The sequence below is a fragment of the Phoca vitulina genome, unplaced genomic scaffold (genome assembly GCF_004348235.1).
Source record: "Phoca vitulina isolate PV1807 unplaced genomic scaffold, GSC_HSeal_1.0 scaffold8, whole genome shotgun sequence".
NCBI lineage: Eukaryota > Metazoa > Chordata > Mammalia > Carnivora > Phocidae > Phoca > Phoca vitulina.
In genome coordinates, this window is record NW_022589711.1 from 44573534 (window position 1) to 44597358 (window position 23825).

At 37.7% G+C, this 23825-nt stretch overlaps 1 protein-coding gene across 1 annotated transcript in view; it reads left to right on the forward strand.

Annotated features, from left to right (window-relative positions):
• SLC49A4 (solute carrier family 49 member 4) overlaps positions 1 to 23825 on the forward strand; it is a 71774-nt gene that overhangs the window by 13181 nt on the left and 34768 nt on the right. Inside the window, exons 3-5 of the mRNA XM_032406688.1 lie at positions 11968 to 12233; positions 18393 to 18522; positions 23668 to 23776. Of these exons, the coding sequence (XP_032262579.1) occupies positions 11968 to 12233; positions 18393 to 18522; positions 23668 to 23776 (505 nt within the window). The remainder of the gene's footprint in view (positions 1 to 11967; positions 12234 to 18392; positions 18523 to 23667; positions 23777 to 23825) is intronic.

Sequence of the window (23825 nt, forward strand, 5' to 3'; positions counted from 1 at the left end):
CCATAGAAGAAAGGCTTCATACATTTGACTACATAAAAAATTTAGAATATTGGGTGGCTCAGTCGGTTAAGCGTCTGCCTTCGGCTCAGGTCACGATCCCGGGGTTGTGGGATCGAGCCCTGCATCAGGCTCCCTGCTCAGCAAGGAGCCTGCTTCTCCCTCTCCCTCTGCTGCTCCCCCTACTTGTGATCTCTCTCTCTGTCAAATAAATAAATAAAATCTTAAAAAAAAAAAATTTAGAATATCTGCATGATTAAATGTACTGTAAAACAAAGTCAAAAGACAAGTTAAAAGCTGGGAAATACATGCAGCAATAAAACAAATGGGTAATTTCCATAGTTGAAAAGAATTTCTTCAAATCAATAAAAGATAGCAACTTAGTAGGAAAATGAGTGACAGATATGGGCAAGTAATTACAGAAATTAAAATACATATGACATAAACTTAAGGAAAGATGCTCAACTTTCTGTCATAATTAAAGAAATGAAAATTTAAACAGCGTGTAGATGTGTAGATGTCTGTTTATTGGCAAAGATGAAAAAGTGTGATAACATTATATGTTGGTTGGGGTAGAAAAAAATGGGCCCTGCTGATGTGTGAGTAGTTTGGGGCATTCCTATTTGGAGGGCATTTTGGCAGTATTTATTAGATTCAAAATGCGGTGTCCTTTAACCCAGTATTTGTACTTCTAGAAAATTAGCCCACATATGGAGTTCTACCAGTTTGCAGGGGTAACCATGTTTGCGCAGCTTTGCTTGTAATAGTCAAAGGCTACTGTCAGAAGGCCAGTGTCTTTGGGACGCCTGGGTGGCTCAGTTGGTTGAGCATTTGACTTTTTTTTTTTTTAAGATTTTATTTATTTGAGAGAGAGAGAGTGAGCGAGACGGCACACAAGCAGGGGGAGCGGCAGGGAGAGGGAGAAGCAGACTCCCCGCTGAGCAGGGAGCCCAACGTGGGACCCGTTCCCAGGACCCTGGGATCATGACATGAGCCGAAGGCAGACGTTTAACCGACTGAACCACCCAGGCACCCCAAGCATCCGACTCTTGATTTTGGCTCAGGTCATGATCTCAGGGTCGTGAGACAGAGCCCTGTGGCAGGCTCCATGCTCAGCGGGGAGTCGGCTTGAATATTCTCTCTCCCTTCCCCCTACTCACATTCTCTCTTTCTCTCTCTCTTTCTTTCTCTCTCTCAAATAAATAAATAAATCTTAAAAAAAAGAAGGCGGCCGGTATCTTCAACAGAGGACTGGTTATGGTAAAATATATTGTGAAATAGTATGCAGCTGTGAAAAGGAAGTAAAAGTTCTGTATGTGCTGAATGGAAATATGTCCAAGATATATTGTCCAGTTTTATAAAAAGGCAGTTTACATATTACGTAACATGTTATATTTAGAAAAAAAGTAGGAGGGATATATGTATGTGTGATTATATGGCAAGGACTGTTTCTGAAAAAAACCATTACCATTAGTTGTTTCTAAGGAGGAGGTCTGGGGAACTAGAAGTCTGGGGTGGAAAGGAGATTTACTTTTTATTTTGTACTCTTTCCTACTCTTGGGAATATTTTTACCATGTGCATATATTACCTTCTTGACAAGACACAAGTTAAGTGAAACTAAAATGATTGTGTTAGAGTTTCAATAATGAGAACAAGAAAAAGAAAGCCAAGGAAGGGTTATATGCAGATTTCCCCAATATAGAAATATAAAGATTTTAATGTAAAAGTGAACAGTTGGTAGATTTCAACACTAAGACTCTTCTTTGTAAAATACATTAAGATTCAGATTTTCCTAGATCAGTGTTTTTTAAAAGTATGATCTGCACACTACCTACTTATTAAAAATATGAATCCCAGGGGCCCCACTGCAGTAGCACACATGTAGTCTCTGGAATGAATCCCCAGAATCAACAATTTTAACAAGCTCCTTTAGTTAATTTTATGCTCATTTAAGTTGGAGAACTATTGCCCTGAGTAGTAGCATCCTCACTTTAAATGGGAACTGATTAAGCAAATTGCATTGTGCTTGCCCATCCTGCAGTATAATCACATGATATATTTAATGTCTTAAAGCAGATTAAGATTTAGCCTTTATTCAGTCATTTTATTTGGCCTAATTTGACTCTTAAATGTCCAGGGGTCAAGTTTCACAACTGTTTCGATATGGTGGTAATATGGGAAAGAGAAAAATTGGTAAGGGAAGATAATTCATCTTGATTAGTATTTAACAGGGTGAAAAAAGAGAGTAGAAAGGTATAGAAAATACTTTTTCCCCCTTTTGGTTGTCTTTAGGATATAGTTATTTCTGAGACCTTTCTTCCAAGGGCCCATACAGTAGCTTATATGAATGTTTTTATTTACTTTATTTAGATTAAATATAATACACATAAAAGTACATAAAAACATATGTACACTTTAGGGAAATAATCATAAAACAGGCAGTCATGTACTCTACCCAATTTAGAATTCTAGAACTCCCCATGGGCCCCTCCGTGATCATACCTCTCTCCTTCCCTACTGTACATAATCACAATCACACATGTTGATAGGATTTTCGGAATAGGCTGAGTTGAAAGTTATGAAGAGTACATTCAAAGTCCATTGCACATCTCTATTTTTTTCTTCTGAGTAAAGATTTGCTCTAGATGTTTTTTCTCTTAATACCAAAAAGAACAATTAAAACATTTTATGTACAACAGTATCATTATAGGAACAAAATAGACTAGAAGTAGACATTGATAATTTAATGTAATTAAAAACCTGTAAATTAGTAGGATTGGATTGGTAAATAAATCGTATTTTATTAAGTTTAGGTTTATCTAATATATGTTTGGGAAAATCAGTTACCTATTTGGGTACTTTACATGCATCAAAATATATTCCAGATGGAGTGATAATCTATGTATTTAAAAATGAGACTGTGTAAGGGAAAATTAATCTTATCACTAAAGAGATTGCTTTTTTCCAAGCGTAAAAACAATGAAAGACATCACAAAGGGAAAGGTCAGTAGGTTTGACTACATAAACATTTGAACGTTTAGGGGTGCCTGGGTGGCTCAGTCGTTAAGCGTCTGCCTTCAGCTCGGGTCATGATCCCAGAGTCCTGGGATCGAGCCCCACATCGGGCTCCCTGCTCTGTGGGAAGCCTGCTTCTCCCTCTCCCACTCCCCCTGCTTGTGTTCCCTCTCTCGCTGTGTCTCTCTCTGTCAAATAAATAAAATCTTTAAAAAAAAACAAAAACAAAAAAAAACATTTGAACGTTTAGGCTCAAATCGAAGTTAAAACTCAAACTGGGAAAAATATTTGTTGCAAGTATGATAGATGACAGATAAAATAATATAAAAATAGGGGCACCTGGGTGGCTCAGTCGTTAAGCGTCTGCCTTCGGCTCGGGTCATGATCCCAGAGTCCTGGGATTGAGCCCCGCATCGGGCTCCCTGCTCCTCGGGAAGCCTGCTTCTCCCTCTCCCACTCCCCCTGCTTGTGTTCCCTCTCTGGCTGTCTTTCTCCCTGTCAAATAAATAAAAAAAAAATCTTTAAAAAAAAAAAATATATAAAAATATATAAGCAATTTAGGAAAGTGAATGGAAAATTGGGTATAGTAGACATAAATAAGAAATGTTGGCTCCCAGATTTCATCCTTTAAATTCATAATTCAACAGTCCACATTTATTGACAGACCATGTATTAGTAAGGTATAGGCTAAGCTATGTAATAAAGATACCAAAGATACACAGGCTCAATGAGAAAGAAGTTTATTTTTCTCTGAAGAAAGCCTAGGAGATAGTGGGTTGCTTGTAGGCAGCTCTGTTCCACAAGGCCCTCGAAGGACCCATGTTTCTTTTCTGTTGTTGCTCTAACATCCCCTAGGGTGGTGCCCTTGTCCGAGTGGTCAAAGCTGGCTCATAATCCTACTCTCATTCTAGCCCCCAAGAAGGGGAAGTAGGACATTCAGGGCAATGACTACATCACTCAGTGATGTCTAAGAGGTTGTATATGTCATCTGTCCTCACATCCACTTGTACAGACTTAGTCCATGGCCACGCCGTCTATAAGAGAGGCTGGATGTGTAGCTCAGCAGCCATGTGCCCAATTAAAACTCAGGTAGATAGGGCGCCTGGGTGGCTCAGTTGTTAAGCGTCTGCCTTCAGCTCAGGTCATGTCCCAGAGTCCTGGGATCGAGCCCCGCATCGGGCTCCTGCTTGGCGGGAAACCTGCTTCTCCCTCTCCCACTCCTCCTGCTTGTGTTCCCTCTCTTGCTGCGTCTCTGTCAAATACATAAATAAAATCTTTAAAAAAAAAAAACTCAGGTAGATAAATATATAAAGAGAAAAAAGAGAAAAATTGCGGTACACCAATAGGAGAAAAGACCAGTAATCAAAAGAGAAATGCAAATTAAAACAAGGAGATGCCTTTTGGCCTTCTCAAGTGTGGTAGGCAGAAGAATGCTCCCATCCCCAAAGGATAGCCATGTCCTAATCTCTGGAACCTGTGAATATGTTACATTACATGGTGAGGGAAAGCTTTGGTTGCAGGTGGAATTAAGCTTGCTAATCAGCTGACCTTAGGGAGATTATCCTGGCTTATCCAGATGGTCCCAGTGTAATCACAAAAGTCCTTAAAAGAGAAACAGAAGAGGAAGTCAGAGAGATGCAGCATGCTGGGACTCAAATCTCTCTTGCCAGCTTTGAAGACAGGAAGGGAGCCATGAACCAGGCTTGCAGGTGGCCACTAGAAACCAGAAAAAGGCAAGGACATGGATTCTTCTAGAGCCTCTAGAAAGGAGCACAGCCATGCTGACGCTTTGTGGCTCCATGAGACCCGGGCGCTTCTGATTTACGGAACTGTAAGATAATACATTTTTGTTGTTTTAAAGCCTTTGTTTTTGTGATAATTTTTTATAAGAGCAATAGAAAACTAAACACCAAGGTATTTGAGTGCACGTGTGTGTGTATTTTTTAAATAACGACAGTGCTGGTGAGACAGGCACTGTCAGTCACTACTGATGGGAATAGAAATTACTACAAATCCTTCTGAAAACAATGTGGGAGTAGGTTTCATAAGGCCTAAAATGTTCATATCCTTTGACCCTAAAGAAGTAATCTGGAAAGTAGCAAATATTTACATACAAGGACTATCACAGCATTATTAATATTAGCAAATAAGCAGCAAACATTAGGAAAATGGTTAAATGAGTTTTTGTGTATCTGTATAGTAGACTTTCACAGAGCCATAACAATTATGATTATAAAGAATCTTTAATGAGAAAATGCTTGTGATAGGCTATGAAGTTAAAATAATTTAGTGGATAAGACTGTAATACAATATGGTATCTAGTTACCCATGTTTAGGTATTGAGAGATGCATTGGGAAAAAAACTGAAAGAAAAAAATACATTAGTAGGCGTTGTCTGGGCTGCTTAATTGAGTTATTGAATTTATGGATATTGTCTGTATGCATTTTTCTACTATGAGTATATATACTTTTAACTAAGAGGACAAAATAAAAGTTACAAGAAAGAAAAAAGTTATGAGACAAAATGGGGGGAGGTAGACATCTATTTTACCCCTCTTCCTTGCCAAGAGATGATTGTGTTTGGCCTTAATAAAAACCCTGTGAGATAAAGTACCTTCGGAGAAATTGAAACAGCAAGAGAATAAGCGATTCACCAAAGATTACACAGTTAATAAATTTAGCTCAGACTAGAAACTGAGTTTTCTGATACCTAATCTAGTACTCTTCACTGTGTTTTTTTATGTGCTCTCTGTAACTGGTACTTGATGTTATTATAAGTTTATTTAGGGCCAAGACTGTAATAGTCATCTTTAGTGATATCATCTTCCTTGGCCATAGTAGATATTCAACAGATATTTCTAGTCGAATCATAATTAGCCCCAATTATTAAAGGATACAGAAGAAACCGAGTTTCTAAAAGGAAACAGACTATAGCAACAGTCCCTAAAAAGCTTCTTCCTTTCTACTATCATTGGTTTCTTCCTTCCTAACTTCCTTTTTCCTCTAATTAGTTCATAACATCCCTTTTTTGCCCTATATTTTCTTGGACTAAATAAAGGAAAACTATTTCTAGCACTCTGCCATTTTAAATATCCAGGAAATGGTGTAACATACCAGTTTATTCTGCTGCAGGATAATTAGGAATTGTGAGAAAGTTTGTGAACCATTGGCATATTGAATCTTAGAGGTGAGTGAGTATTTTTGTGGATTCTAAATTACTTCATATTAAAAATACGTAGAATTTAAGTTAAGAATGCTGGACTTACAGTGAGGAAGTATCTGCTAAGTTTCTAAACCAATTTTCTAATGTTATCACCAATGCTAGTCATAATAAACTAAAGGTTTCTAAAGTAGGTCTGTGCACAGAATCAAAATATGCCAGATACTTGCATGCCTTTGGATCTGAGAGTCTTGAGTTATCTTAACAGTCAATGATTTTTATTTATACTATTAACAGAGAACCTTCAGAATGAGACCATGTTGGAAGAGTAGAGAGATTTGTAGACCAATTAAATCAGCTTTGATTTTGATTTCCAGTCCTGGCTTAGCCATTAGCTAGTTATATGACTTTGGAGCTCCCCCCACCCCCCATATTTTTTGGAGAAAAGAACGTTATAAAATTATAATTGTGATTTTAAATGTCATATTAGCCTCTCTGGAACTCAATTTTTATATCTATAAAATGCAGAGGTGGGTTATCTAGGTGAGGTTTGAAGTCTCTTCCAGCTATAAAAATTCTAATTCTAAAACATATATTCCAAGTAGAAAATAGTTGAGGAATCAGAGGTATTTGTTGCAGGATATCAGAAAGCAAAAGGTTAGGATACCAGAATATCATTAAATACAAACTAAAATGTCAAGTACATTAGAAAACCATGAACTGTAGGTCTTCAGTTTGAACTTTAGCTATTGGCATTTGTTTGAAAAGCTATAGTATATTGAATGATATGAAATGGAATGCAGCTGTGCTCAAATGCCATACCACGTGCCACTGAGGCCTCAGCCGTGGGGGCAAGGGGGGCTACTAACTGAGGGCTGAAGGTGAAGGGGCACAGGGCAAGGGCAGGACTTTGTGAAGTTTCCGTAGGTCCGTCGTGTGCAGTCCCTTCCTCCTCTCCCCTCCTCCTGCCAGGCCTCAGGAAGGCTGCAAACCCCCAGAAGTACTGACACTAGTGAGCCGCACCTGCTCTTCCTGCTCTACCATCTAGTTGTGCTGCTGCTGCTTCAGGAGAAACTCCAGGTCTTTCATATCCTCTCAGCCTGCTCAGGAAATTACCCTCTCGCCCATTTTCCCACCTGACCTGTGAGGATGGGACAAACACAGATGTAGGCAGCAGCTAGGTAGGAGGAAAAAAGGAAACGGGGAAAAGACCGGAGGGAGAAGGGGAGAGGGAGTAAATCAAGGACACCACGAGAGGAGACTGGGGTGAAGAAAGAGGGCAGCACACCGGCCCCCTGGCAGATCTGTCACAGCTTGGCCTGCAAAGTTCGAGATTTGAAGTCCCCTAACTGTGAATGTGTACTGGCCATCATCAGGTGTGAAGCAGGAGTTAAAGCCCTTGAGTTGGCGAGTCCACTTTCTGCTGCAGGGCTTAACTGCCCAGGGGCTGCCTTCATTCCTAACTGCTGCCCACCCTTCCGGGGTCCACTGCACTCGACATGGTAATAAAGCACTGGCCATGCTTGGACCACCCTCAATGTTTGCTTGATTGCTTGTTTTTTTTTTTTAAAGCTTTATTTCCAGAATATTTATTAATCACCTTGGTTTTTGTATCACTGAATTTAGACTTTTTAAAATTTATAAATGGGGACACCTGGGTGGCTCAGTCGGTTAAGCGGCTGCCTTCGGCTCGGGTCATGATCCCAGGGTCCTGGGATCGAGCCCCATGTCGGGCTCCCTGCTCAGTGGGGAGTCTGCTTCTCCCTCTGCCTCTGCTCCTCCCCCCTATCCACATCTGTTGCATGCCTAAGAACAGTCTTCCAAACCATCCCCTGTTCCATATCCCCACTGTTGCTGTTGCCTGTACTGCCAAGGGGTCCTTGTCCTGGACTCAGTGCTGAGGGTATCCCACTGTCTTTCCTTCAGCTTTACTGTTCCGTATGTGCTGAGGAGTCTCCAGGGCCAAGGAGATGTGCCCACCCTGCTCATCATGTTCTAGCTACACAGGACCCCAGATATCCCTGCAACAGGCCTTTTTCTCAGGTTTGTTCTTACAAGAGTGGACCGCATCCCTGGTGTGTACTCCCCAGGCTCAAGGGGTTGCCAAGGGGCAGATGTTTGGAAGGCAGGAAAGCTTGGAGTCAGACCTTCAGGTCCCTGTGCATACATGTGATGATTTTGTAGACCAGAGCCAGAGGTCAGAAGAGAAGGAGGATATGCAAGGTCTTCCATTAGTACTCTTATCACCGGCCCCACAGGCATTAGGGTGGGACTAATTATTGCCTTATTTTTCTTTATATTCCTGGTACATGCTGATAGGTGATGCTTCAACTACCCCTAAGGACTCTAAGGGCAAGGACTTAGCTTTTTAATTTTATATTCCCATATACTTATGCCTATCACAATGCCTACCCAATACATGTACTTAGTACATGTTTGTCGAATAAGTTAAACAACACAGCTTGTATTGAACAATTTATAATTATTTCCTCTCCTTTATTGTCATTGTAAAGAGTTTATTGTAATATTTGTATGATTTTAGTCTTATGATTGCCCTTTTTCCCCCCAGAAAAAACATATCTCTAATTTTGTATTATCATTAAATGGGAAAACTAGATTTTAGATATAAAACTGAATTTTATTTTTAAATATATTTTTACAAATTGATTTCATAAAATAGGATTAGTTAATGGTAAGTAACAGAAAACAGGGTCAGGCAAACATGAAAATCTTGATTTTGCAGGACAGTAGTTCTTATAACAAGTTATATTAGTAACTGCCACACCCTGAGGGACTCTAGAATACAAGTTGTGAGAAAGAGTAAGACCATGTTCTGGAAAACGTAAAGATGCTGGTAAGAGCAGGGACTGGGTTTCCCTGCCAGGTTTCCCATGAATTCAGGGGGGAACCCCAAGATCCTGTGGGTCCAGTTCCCCTACTGAGTTCATTTGTGAGGAATGTGTTTGTGCATGATGACTTTTAATGCAAAATGCACATAATCATTAGAATAATTTTAAATACCAAATCAGCATGTTTTATTTTATTTTTTTAAAGATTTTATTTATTTGATAGAGACACAGCGAGAGAGGGAACACAAGCAGGGGGAGTGGGGGAGGGAGAAGCAGGCTTCCCACCGAACAGGGAGCCCAATGTGGGGCTGGATCCCAGGACCCTGGGACCGTGACCTGAGCCGAAGGCAGACACTTAATGACTGAGTCACCCAGGCGCCCCAAATCAGCATGTTTTAATTCACAAACTGATTTTTCACTATGGTAATTCATGTTTTAGGTTGGCCCCCCAAATTCAGTGATGTGGACTTAGAACCTATCTGAAATGTCCCTAGTGCTGATATACCTGCTTTGGATACTATTTTTTTCACAAGCTCACACATTCTGTGACTCATGTTTGCTGCTTAAAAAAATAGTCTATTCGGGATGCCTGGGTGGCTCAGTCGGTTGATCGTCTGCCTTCAGCCCAGTCATGATCCCGGGGTGCTGGGATTGAGTCCCACATGGGGCTCCTTGCTCAGTGGGGAGCCTGCTTCTCCCTCTGCCTGCCTCTCCCCCTGCTTGTGCGCACTCTCTCTCTCTGACGAATAAATAAATAAAATCTTTAAAAAAAAATCTATTCATGATTCCACTGAGAGGTAACACATAGTTAAGCCACGGCAATGATTTGAGTTTTGTGCCTTAATTCTCTCAGGATTCATAATGTTTTATCATGTTTTGTTTTGTTGATAGTTTGTTTATTCTGTGTTTGCTTTCTACTCTTAACATTTTTAGGCATAATAAAATTTACTCATTCCAGCCCTTCTCCTCCTAGATGAGATGAGTCTTTCAGGAACACCTCATTAAAGGTATTAAATATCAAAGCAGTTACTCTGTGCGCCATCATGCACTGTCTGTTGTGCCATCCTGAATCATGAGTAAAACCACTCAATGATAATTGTTGGAAGAGTATTTCTGTGATGAAATTGCTCTGTTATAGCTTGGGATCCACTGGTGTTTGGAGTAGGAATTTGGTTTCATAAACAGTTTGAATTGTTTTTGTCATCTAGAAAATAGTTCCCCTTTCACAAGAAGATTTTGAAATGTCTTCAGTCTTAATTTAGTAGTAGTAATGATTCTGGGAGCTCTTTTTGCCTTCACAATAAGTTTTCCAACATTTACAAAGATTTGAGCAGACCTAATTCACATATTTCACTTCCCACACACTTACGCCTCTAAGGTAGGGCCCTACCTCTTTCCCATATGCCTGTTTAAAAAACTTTTTCTAAGTCTCTTAAGTGGCAATTTAAAAAAGGGGGGGGAGACTTGATATCGTGGTGATTGAATAGCGAAATGGGAGAAAAAGTAGTATCACATATATGTCACACATACTGTTCCTTCCCTTTCCTCTACCTCCAAGGCAGGAGAGGTTGACTTGCCTCCCTTTCGTGGGTATGCTTTTTGGACTTCCGGCCTCTCTTTTCATTCAAGGCTACTCTTGAATGAGAATATGTATGTTGGGGGTGGAGGGAGCAATGGGAGAAGAGGGTTTGGTTGGCAAGGAACAGGATAGAGCACTAAATAGAATACTGAGAAGAGATGAGCAAGAGAACAAATGGAATAGAAGCAAGAAACTACTCTTTACTAACCCTTGCAATTAAAGCCCCAGAGTACTGGGACTGGAAGGAACACAGTGCTCCTGTAATTACGGTAGTTTAACCTAACAGATACTCAATAGATGGATATTGAATTTAGAGGAATCTCATTTTGCAGGAGAAGAAATGGAATCCCACAAAGATACATTGCCCAGAACCATTCAACTAGTTAGTTGCAGAGCTGGACCAGAACCCAAGTCCTCCAATTCCTCAACCACTTCCTTTTCTATTAGAAGATATTATAATGATGGTTTTCGTTTTTTTTATTCTTTTTTTAATTCCTGTCACCTGACACAGTAGGCATGAAATGTTTTATATCATTTTATTATTATTTCTTTAATCATGACCAGTGCACTCCTTAATCCCCATCACATATTTCCCCACCCCCTACCCACCTCCCCTCTGGTAACCATCAGTTTGTTCTCTATAGCTAAGAGTCTATTTCTTGGTTTGTCTCCTTTTTATTTTTGCCCTTTGCTCATTTGTTTCTTAAATTCCACATAGGAGTGAAATCATATGGTATTGTCTTTCTCTGACTTACTTCACTTAGCATAATACTCTCTAGCTCCATCCATATCATTGCAAACGGCAAGATTTCATTCTTTTTATGGCTGAATACTATTCCATTGTGCTTTTTAAAATACCACATTATTTTAAGACATGTTGAGCTCAACCATATTATTTGTTTGAATGGCTGGTGGCACTTACTAGGTCTGTTTATGAGTGGCAATCTAGTAGAAAGAACAGGAATTTTGGAGTCAACCTGGGTCCAAATCTCTGCTTTGCCCATTAGCACTTGGGCAAGTACCTTAATCTTTCTAAACAGAGGCTTTAACATCTCAACAAATAAAGATAATAGTAGCTACCACATAGGGCTGTTGTAACGAATGAAACAAGGTTATTTGGAGTATTTAGTGTGGCATGTGGCATAAATCAAAGGCTTCAGTAAATATTTGCGAAATGAATAAGGGTAACTATTACTGCGTTTGGTCTCCCTCATGGGGAGTCGCATGCTTTACCTTGCAGACGTGTCCTGTTTTTTACAGACATGTATCCTTAATGCCAGAGTTAAACTGCAGTTTGGCTAACTTCTTCTTATATAGAAATGTCTGCTTCAGCAGCCTCACAGCCTTCTAATTTTTTTAATTCCAGACTAATCCATGGAGGACAGTTGTTAAATGGATTGGCAGGTCCAACGGTAATGAACGCAGCCCCGTTCCTCTCTACGACGTGGTTTTCTGCAGATGAACGGGCCACCGCCACAGCCATTGCGTCAATGCTCAGTTACCTTGGTGGAGCATGCGCATTTTTAGTTGGGCCACTGGTCGTTCCAGCCCCCAATGGGACATCGCCTCTTCTTGCTTCAGAGACGAGCAGGACCCACATTAAAGATCTCATAGAGACTGTATTATATGCAGGTATTTTGCAGTTTTTCTTCCTGCTCTACTTTGTCTTTATCCCACTCCTCTACTCCACCCTGTATACCAGATCACTTCTTATGAAACACTTAAGAGGACCAAAATATACATATGCACATGTGTGCTTTTCTTGTCATGGAATATGGAGATGCCTATGTAAAACTTATCCTTTCTAGGAAGTTATTAAGTTTAAAATGTATTATTGCTGCAAAGAAGTTTATTTTTTAATTTTATTCTTCCCATACATTTACAACTAGGCACTGTAGAACACATTGTCTAGTGTCTTTTCTAGATACCTTATCAGAATAGAAAACTAAACATCATGATCCACAATAAATATTTGTTAACCATCTATTGGTAGCTGTTAAGCCCATTTTCTCCCTTGCAGTTTCCCCACTCCTCTCTGACCTGGTAAACCCAGGTCACCCACAGTTTATTCTTCTCTTCATATCGTATCCTCTCTATGTTTAGTCTATTAATAAGGGATATTGACCTTTCCAAAACATTTTCTTGGTCCTTTCTCTTTATTTCTAGGGTTAAGCCCTACTCCACACTTACATTACAGTCTCCTACAGACTCCTCCGCCCTGTATGCCTGTTTGTTATTTCCTTCTGCGTTCAGAAAACTCTTTATAAGTTTTTATATGTACTAAGCACTGTGCTAAGCACTGGGAGTTGGTAAGATCACTGAGAATTCCGTTGCTATACAAATAGATATACAGAGCTTGAGAGACCTAAGTTGCCTGAGTTTGGAGAGACGTTGAGGAGTTGGGGAAGACTTCACCAAGAATATGATAATTGAAGTTAAGAATTTCATAGGAGTTCACCAAGTGTTCAAGTGAGGTAGGGCATTCCGTATAGAAGGAATAGCCACTGCAAGTGCAGATACGGTATGAGAGAGCTCCATATGTCCAAAGAACTGCACATAATTTCATATGGCTGAAGTAGTGTAAGTATGTGTGTTTGGGTGTAGGTAACAAGTGGCAGAAAATGAGGCTGGAGAGATACAGGACCATATTATGATGAACTTTGTATTTATTCACTTATTAATTGAACACATCTATTTGGACCTCCTATGTATCTGTCCTTGTGCTAGGCACTGAGGTAGACATGGTTCCTGCTTTCATAGAACTTACAGTGTCCCAAAGGAACAGACAGGTAAACGGTTGTAAAACAGGGTGGTAAGTGCTATAACCAAAGGCTGACAGTTGCTCTGAGACCTCAGGAGGAGCACCTAACCTAGATTTTGGAGGTCAAGTAGAGCTTCCTGGAGATGCAGCATCTAAGGTGGAGCCTGAGGGATGAGAGGAAGTTAGCCAAATACAGTGGGCAGGAGGAAGAACATACTAGAAAGAGAGGGAGCCATGGAGGAGAAGCTTTGTAAGGGATGAGAGCTTGGCATATTCAAGCAACGCAGAGCCCAGAGTGGCTTAAACTTGGTGAGAGTAGTGATAGATAAATTTAGCTAGAGAGCTAAGCCAGGCCATACAAGCCTTCTAAGCAGGGCTAATGGGCTTGAAATTCACTACATTGTAGGCAAAGGCAACACTCTGAAGCATTTTACACGAGAGAATTATACAATGAGATTTACATTTCAGAATGTGTTTTAGAGGGAATAAAGCAAAAGCAGAGGCTGTGGCATAAATAAAGCATTTAAACCCCCCCCCACCACCCTTATACAACTCCTTTTAAAGAAAAAAAATTGAGGGGCACCTGGTTGACTCAGTTGGTGGAGCATGCGACTCTTGATCTCGGTGTTGTGAGTTCAAGCCCCATGTTGGATGTAGAGATTACTTAAAAATAAAATCTTGAAAAAATAAAATAAGTTTTTCTTTGTTTAAAAAAAAAATGAAGTTTAAAAGTAAATAAATAAAACTGAAAGCAGTGTCACATAAATTTTAAACTTTATTTTGGTCATATCATTCTTCTTACTGAAAACTTACACGATAATTGTGTCTTTTAAATGACTGGATTTTAAGCACTTTTGGGCACGTATTAATGCTCTACATCCTTCTGGTTCATGGTTCCAGTGAAGCCAAAGCCTCCCACTTATTGCTTCAGTGCTTTCATATTTGTCAGTCTGCTTTCCTGAAATATTGTCCCATGACCCTTCATTCCATTAAAAATATTTTGCTAGAATTGCCACATTAAAAGATTAATGACTCTTAAATTATTTAAAAGGCATCATAAGAAAAGTAAACTACAGACCCAAAAATCCCGAGCAAAATGCTGGCAAACCAATTCTAACAACATATAAAAAAGGATTATATACTATGGCCAAATGAGATTTATTCCTAGGATGCAAGGTTGGTTTAACATCTAAGACTCAGCTAACGTATGTATCAATAGAATAAAGGAGAAAAAACATGTGATCATCTTAATAGGGGGAGGGGCATTTGACAAATCCAACACCCTATCAAGATAAAAACACTCAACAAATTAGTCCATAGGAGCTCCCTCGGCCTAACAAAAGGCATCTGTGAAAAACCCACAGAAAAGATCATATTTAATGGTCAAAGACTAAAGGCATTCCCGCTGAGATCAGGCATAAGACGAGGATGTCTCCTCCTGCCCTGTCTAGTTAATATTGTGCCAGACGTTCTAATCAGGATCACTAAATAAGAAAAAGAAAGAAAAGGCCTGTAGACTGCAAAAGAAAAAATAGAACTATTTCTATTGAAAACAGCTTGATCCTGATAGAAAATCCTCTGAAATCCACTACAGAACTACCAGATCTAACAAGTTCATCCTAAAAACACAGATTTTAGGTGCAAGAAAATGTGTTGTATTTCTATACATTAACAATGAACAATCCAAACATGAAATTAGGAAGATAATTCAATTTACAATAGCCTCAAAAAGAATAAAATATTTAGGAATAAATTTAACAAAATAAATATAAAACTTGCATTCTGAAAATTATAAAACACTGTTGAAAGAAATTAAAGAAGACCTAAAGAAATGGAGACATCCCATATTTGTGAGTTGGAAAGTTTAATACTGTGAATATGGTAATACTCCCCAAATTGATCGACATATTCAGTACAATCCGTCTACCTTTGTTGCAGAAATTGAAAAGCTGATTCCCCCCAAATAAAATTAAATAAATAAATAAAAAGATATTGACAAGCTGATCCCAAAATTTATGTGGAAATGCAAGGGACTCAGAATAGCCAAAACAGTCTTGAAAAAGAACAAAGCTGGAGAACTCACACTTCCCAATTTTAAAACTTACTACAAACTCAGCTTCACTAATTAAGACAGCAGGGTATTGGCATAAGGATTGACATAAATCAGTGGAACAGAAGTGAGATTCCAAAAAATGAACCATTACATTTACAGTCAATTGACTTTTCATAAGAGTACCAAGACAGTTTGGGGCACCTGGCTGGCTCAGTTAGAAGAGCATGCAACTCTTGATCTTGGGGTCATGAGTTCGAGCCCCATGTGGGGTGTAGAGATTACTTAAATAAAACTTAAAAAAAAAGGTACCAAGACAATTCAATAGGGAAAGAATAGTATTTTCAACAAATGTTGCTGGAATAACTAGATGTCCATATGCAAAAGAATACATTTGAACCCCTTCCTTACATCATACATAAAAATTAACTCAAAATGGATTATAAACCTAACGTAATAGCTAAAAACTCATAGAAGAAAACATAGGAGTAAATCTTTGTGACCTTGGATTAGGTGTGAAATCATAAAAGCACAAGTGACAAAAGAAAAAATAGATAAATTGGATTTCATCAAAATTAAAAAGTTGTGTTTCAAAAGACACCCATCAACAAAGTGAAAAGACAACCACTTTGAGGATGGGAGAAAATAGTTGCAAATCATATATCTGATAAAGGACTTATATCCAGAATATATAAAGAACTCTTACAACTCAGCAACAAAAAGACAACCAAATTAGAAAATGGGCAAAGGACTCGAATTTCTCCATAGAAGATATACATATGGCCAACAAGCCCGTGAAAGGTGCTTGTCATCATTAGTCATTAGGGAAATACAAATTAAAACCATAAGGAGATATACTTCACATCCAGTAGGATGGCTATAATCAATAAAATGGGATGAGGTGCCGGGCTGGCTCAGTTGGTAGAGCATGTGACTCTTGGACTCAGGGTTGTGAGTTCAAGTCCCACATTGGGTGTAGAGATTCCTTAAGAAAATAAAATCTTTCAGGGGGCACCTGGGTGGCTCAGTCAGTTAAGCATCTAACTCTTGGTTTCAGCTCAGGTCACGATCCCAGGGTTGTAAGGTTGAGCCCCACATTGGGTTCCGCACAGGAGCAGAGTCTGCTGGAGATTCTCTCTCCCTTTCCATCTCCCTCTTCCCCTACCCCTAATCGTGCTCTCACACACACTGTCTCTCTCAAATAAATAAATCTTTAAAAAGTAAAAATCTTTTTTTAAAAATGGGAAATGTTGGTGAACAAGTGGAGAACTTGGAATCATCATATATTGCTAGTAGGAAAATAAAATGGCACAACCACTTTGGTCCTTCATAGTGTTAAACATATATTATCATATGACCCAGCAATTGCATCTCTAGGTATATACCCAAGTGAAGTAAAAACACATCCATGCAAAAATTTATACACAAATGTCCATAGTAGCATCATTCATAATAGCCAAAAAATGGAAAGACTCCAAATATTTATCAACTTAAGTGGATAAAAAATGTGCTTTATCCATTCAATGGAATATTATTTGGCAATAGAAAAGAATGAAAGTACTGATACATGATCCAACATAGTTGAACCTTGAAAACATTATGCTAAATGAAAGCTGCAGGTCACAAAGACCAGATGGGATTCCATTTATATGAGATGTCCATTATACTCAAATCCAGGGAGACTGAAAGATTAGGGAGTGGTTGCCTGGGGCTGGGAGATTTGGGGGTGGGGGGCTGGGTAATGGGTACAGAGTTTCTTTGGGGGATGCTGAAAAAGTCCTAAAATTGATTGTGGTGATGGTTGCACAATTCTGTGAATATACTAAAATCATTGAATTGTGCACTTTAAATGTGTGAATTGTGTATTGTGCAAATTATCTCTCTGAAGCTGTTTACAAAAATGCCCATAGAGAGAATATGAACAAGGCAATCCCAGAAGGAGAAATATAAATGGCCAATAAGTATATGGAAGATGCTCATTCACTGTTGTTAATTAGAAGATCTGTAAATTAAAACAGTTCGTTAACTTCTTATTGCTCCTCAAACTGACAAAGAACAATGACATTATCTATGGTTAAATGTCTTATAGGAATATTGTACCTTTTGCTAAGAATATAGCCCTAGAATTGTAATTAAAATTATCCAACTGAGTGGACTCTAGAAATCACTTAGTCCAGTCCCTTTATTGACAACAAAGAATAAAGGATTCATTCAAATTAAAAGTTAATTAATGGCATAGGCAGGTCTCTACTCCAAGTTTCCTAACTTTTCTTTTGGGAGTCATGCTTTTCTACTAAATTGGACACAACAAAAGTTGGGACTTACAAGTGCCAGAACTCTGGAGGGAATGATCAGGACTCCTAGGATCTTTTTCTTATTAATGGTACCAAATTAAGATTGTTTGGATGTTCATTTTACTTCTAATTGTTTAGTATTTTACAGTAGCTAATCTTTTTATTCATTAAATTTTGCTTTCTGTTTCTTGGTTTCTCATTTTTGGATGCTTTCCTGTTTTGTTCAAATTCCCCATACAGCCTATAAATTGAGTCTGTCCTACACTGTGCTTTGGAATATCCAATCTTTGATCAAATAAACCTTCTCCTATCCTGTTAGTATCATATACTTTCTTCTGAGTACCATACTTATTATACAGTCAGATCTATTTCAAAATCTTATACTACAATACTGTTGGTTTTTAATGTTCTCCATAGAGTAACATTTGTTTCTGCCTCAGTCTTTTCATCTATGTAGTGTACCATAGTATGACCTCTTACCTATGACCTGCTGAAATTTATATCTTTACATACCTATTTTTTTTTTCACAAGACTGAACTAATTTTGCTAGGTATTATATTTTGCTTATCTTTTTATGCCTAGAGCTTAGTTAATGATTTGTTAGATAAATAAATACTTGAAACGTTGAACTTCTTATGTTGTCTGATTAACATTTTATTCTTTTTTTTTTCTCCCCTGCCCTCAGAATTTGGAGTTGTCTGCTTACTATTTTCTGCAACATTAGTTTATTTCCCACCCCGGCCTCCACTTCCTCCCAGTGTTGCTGCAGCTAGCCAGCGGCTGAGTTATCGGCGGAGCTTTTGTAGATTATTAAGGTAAATACACTTTGAATCACTGAGTGGTTTTGACTAGCACCTTCAAGATAATTTCACATTTATTTAAGGTAATTTAGGATGGTAATTTTTCAGCAACCCATTAATCAGGTTGCAAATAATTGATAAAGTAATTAAATATTTTAGAGCAGTTTCCAATCAGAAATCTGTTTTTAAGATTTACTTGTTAGAGAGAGAGCACATGCACGCGCGCGCAGTGCAGAAGGGTGGAGGGAGAGGGAGAGAGAGAATCCCAAGCAGACTCTGCCCAGAGTGTGGAGCCCACTGTGGGGCTAGATCTCCAGACCCATGAGATGATGACCTGAGCCGAAACCAAGAGTCAGACGCTTAATTGACGAGCCACTCAGGCGCCCCATCAGAAATCTATTTTTAAAAATCACCAAAAACAGGGGCATCTGGGTGGCTCAGTCAGTTAAGCATCTGCCTTTGGCTCAGGTTATGATCCCAGAGTCCTAGAATCAAGCCCCACCTTGCTTTGGGCTCCCTGCTCAGTGGGGAATCTGCTTGTCCCTCTCCCTCTACCCCCCACCCTGCTCATGCTCATGCTCTCTCTCAAATAAATAAATAAAATCTTAAAAAAATTTTTAAAAAATAAAAATGGTTTTCTTTTTGTACACAAATCGAAACCATTTTATAGCTGGCCAAAGTGATAACTCAGATCTGTGAAAAAAAAATTTTTTAATGTTTATTGGACATTTAATTCTGATTTTAGGTAACTAATTTTTCTTTATTCCTTTTTGACTGATGAGAAGAAACCTCCTATAAAATTTACTGTGTATTTGCTGAACATGTCCCTTAATATTATCCACTTAATTGACTTAAATTTTTTTTTACACAGCATTCGTTTTGCTCTGCTGCAACAAATTGCAGTTGCCATTCATTGTGAAATTTCCAACATATTTTCTTCTACTCTCTTTCTTCATAAAATATTCAAATAAGCAAATTACAAAGTTATATCTGTGTCAAAAAAACAATGAGAACTGAGTCAGTTCACTGACACCAAGATCAGTGACAGAAGCAACACATGCTACACCCAGCACATTACAATAATATCTTACCCAATGCCGCAGTTAAAGGGAAATATAGTCCTGCCAAAAAAATAAAGTTGTGGTTAATGGGAAAGTACTTTTCACTGCTTCTGTTTAGAATTTTCTTTAAATTAATTACAATGAAATAAAATGAAAAATTCATTTCCTCAGTTGGACTAGCCACATTTCAAATATTCAAAAGCCGTATCTGGCTGGTGGCTAGCAAGTTAGCATAGCTGTGTAACATTTTTTTTCAAGCTTTGGTTCACAGCCAACTAATTTAGTAGGTAGACCACCTTTAAGAAAAAAAGTAGAATGAAATAAGCTAGAATGGAAATATTATTTATCGCATGTAGTAAGGGTACATATTTTTTTGTGAGACTTTTATTTCAGAATATATGTATGGACGTGTGGGGAGATCACAAAGTAAAAATATACTTCTTACTTTGGAGTACAACAAAAAGTTTTTAAAAATCACATCTCTGTAGCACATAGAATATTGCCTTCCACATAATAGGCAAATAAAAATATTTGTCAAATTGAATGGTGACCAGTGGCGCATATGTGTAAGATGATGGTTTAAAATGATACGTTTTTTTTAATGCTGTTTAAGTTTTTCCCTATGCAGCACCAGAGTTTCAATAGCAATCAGGAGAGGTAGGTTAGGTCATATTATGCCAGACTAATAATTTGGACTAGTCTGTGGAAAATGAGGAGTCCTCCGAAGGATTTTAAGCTAAGGAGCTGTGTAAAAAATTGTTCTGACAAGGAACAGTACCTAACATTACTTCATTTCTTCCATTATTTGTTAAGTCTGCAGCATTGCCTCTGCGGGGTGCTCTCTAGGGGAGTTCTTTGGACCTGCCATGCCCCATCCCTCTAGCCTATCAATGTAATTTTCTCTGGTCCTTCAAAGGATGCCTGAACTCATTACTTTATATTTACTTTATATTTACTTTATATTTATGTTAATCAGACAACATAAAATATTGACTAGGGAAGTGGATTAATCAGAATAACTGCTTCTCTGGATTCTAATTCCATTTTCTGGGGAAACAGAAAAATCACTGGTTATGCTCCAAAGTTTTTACCACCATTATTTATTTATTATCTCTCTAAAATAAATAAATCTTTAGGGGTTCCTGGGTGGGTGGTTCAGTGGGTTAAGCGGCTGCCTTGGCTCCTGGGATTGAGCCCAGCATCGGGCTCCCTGCTCAGTGGAGAGTCTGCTTCTCCCTCTCTCTCTGCCACTCCCCCACTTGTTCTCTCTCTCTCTCAAATAAATAAAAATCTTAAAAATAAAAAAAGTTTTAAAAATAAATCTTTAAAAATAATAATAATAATAAATAAAAAATTTCGAATATCTATCCCATTCTGTCATCTGCCTACAAATTTTGTCTGTGGATTCCTTAATTATTAACTTTCTGGTTTTATCTTTTACACTGAGGTATTCAACCCACCTAGAATCTACCTTAGGTATGTGATATTAACTAATGATGCAGGAGTTTTGTGGGATTTTTTCCGTAAAAGAAACTAGCACTATTTACTGGTTAGCAGTTTGTTAGCCCTCTGTTCTCCTCCGTTGTGCTTGTTCTTGAGCCATTTGCATACCATTTTTTATTACAGCCATGCAGTTTGTCTTGATATGTGATAGGATAAGGGCCTCCTTTTTCATATTTGTTTAAAGATAAGTTAGCTTTCCAGGGACTTTTATTCTTCCATATAAGCTTTAGAGCATATTTCTTAAGTTTCTAAAAATTCAACTTGAACTTTAATAATGATTATATTGAAATTATTGATTAATTTGGGGCGAATTGACTATATAGACTGTCTCGCCATCTATTTAGATCATTTTCTATGCCCTTAATTAGATTAAAGATTGCTTTTTCTTTCCTCCCATAGAGATCTTGGGCTTTCCTAGCTATTGTTAATGGTATGTAATTTTTATTACATTTTTTAAATTAAACTTATTTGTGAAATAATTGTAGATTCACATGCAGTTATAGGAAATAATACAGAAGGATAACATGAGCTCTTTACCCAGTTTCCCCCAGTGATAACATCTTACAAAACTGTTGTACAATATCACAACCAGAAAATTAACATTGATAGTCAAGATACAGAACATTTCCATCATCACCAGGATCACATTTTTTGTCCTTTTGTAGCCACATCTACTTCCCTCCCACTCTACTGGCAAACACTGATCTGTTCTCCATTATATAATGTCGCTTCAAGAATGTTATATATATGGAATCATATAGTACATAAATTTTAGGATTGGCTTAAAAAAGAGAGAGAGAGAGAGAAGGAAACCAGAAAACAGACTCTTAACTATAGAGAAGAAACTGAGGGTTGCTAGAGGGGAGGTGGGTAGGGGATGGGTGAAATGGGTGATGGGTTAAGGAGGGCACTTTTAATGATGAGCACTGGGTGTTGTGTATAAGTGATGAATCGCTAAATTCTACACCTAAAACTAATAATACACTGTTAACCAACTGGAATTTAAATAAAAACTTGAAAAAAAGCATAATTCTCTGGAGAATCAACCAGGTTGTTTTGTGTTTCAGTAGTTACTCCTTTTTATTGCTGAATAGTATTCCATGGTGTGGATGTACAGTTTGTTTAACTCTTCACCTGTTGAAGGACATCTGTGTTGATTCTAGGGGTTTTTTGGCCATTACAAATAAACATTGATATGCAGGTTTTTGTAGGAACATAAGTTTTCATTTCTCTAGGATAAATGCCCATTTATATGGTAGTTGCCATTATATGGTAGTTGCATGTTTAGTTTTTTAAAAAAATAAAAACCTGCCAGGCTATTTTCCAGAATTGCTGTACCATTTTTCATCACCACAAGCAATATACAAGTCATCTGGTTTCTGGGCATCTTCACCAGACTTTGGTGTTATCACTATGTTTTTGTTTTAGCCATTTTGACAGGTATGTAGAAAAGTACAATCTCTGTAGAGGGCAATTGGCATTATCTATTGAAGTTACAAATACACATACTCTTTTGACATAGCAGTTACACTTCTAGAAGTCCGTTCTCCAAATGTACTAGTGTACATATGAAATGACTGTAAGAACAAAGGAATAAATTTATATATATTTATATATATATATATATATATATATATATATATAATGCCTTTATATATCATATATACAATAAATACAAATCTCTCAGGGAGGGCTGGTTAAATTATGATATAGCAACATAATGGAGTACTACACAGCTCTAAGAAAGAATGAGGAAGCTCTTTATTGACTAGGGAAGAGTTCTAAGACTTAACTGTTAAAAAAAGTAAAATTCAGCAAATGGTTTTAATATACTACCATTTATGTAAAAAAATTGGGGAAAGAATATATATATACATACACACAGTTGAGAATATATATATTAATATGCACATATCTATAATATATATACAAATATGTTAATAAGAATATGTATATTCTTATGTGTGTGTGTATATATATTTACACATACACATTTGTATATATACATAGGCTTGTATATTTTTAACTGTTTCTGGGAAGTGCCCAAGAAAGCGCTAACACTGGTAATTGTGGGAAGAGGGGAATGGGGTAGGGACATGTTTTCCCCATATTTTTATACTTTTTGGTTTTGAGCCATTTGCATTGTATTGCCTATTAAAATCTTTGACTAATACAAACTTTAATAGCAATAAAACAAAAGTTAAAACTGCTCTCTGAAAATAATAAAACTAGCAACATGTATTTCTTTTTAAGCTTTGATTTTTTTTTTCCCCTCCACCTCGTTCATAAGGAGAAATGGTAATTTATCCTTTCAAATAAGCTTTTTTTTAACTGAACCTTCCTGTTCATTCTATGAAATAATGTTGGTAATTCATCTATATAGTAAACATTGACAACTTTAACCAATATGAACAAGAAGGGTTTTCATAAAAACAAAAAATTTAAAGAACTTTGAATTTATTACGAAACTGACAGTTATTTTCTCTTTCTGATTCTGGTGTTCCAGTTTCCGAAGGACTTACATTTTTCATGAGTAAGAATTTAAAATCAAGATTTTGAATCTGTAGTAATACTTTCTTTTACTTCTCTTTTACAGCAACATGAGATTTTTGATGATTGCTTTAGCATATGCCATACCACTTGGTGTATTTGCTGGTTGGTCTGGAGTTCTGGACTTAATTTTAACACCAGTGCATGTCAGCCAAGTAAGCATTTTATTTCATTATAAGTTGTAGGTATTTTTAGTTCATTTAA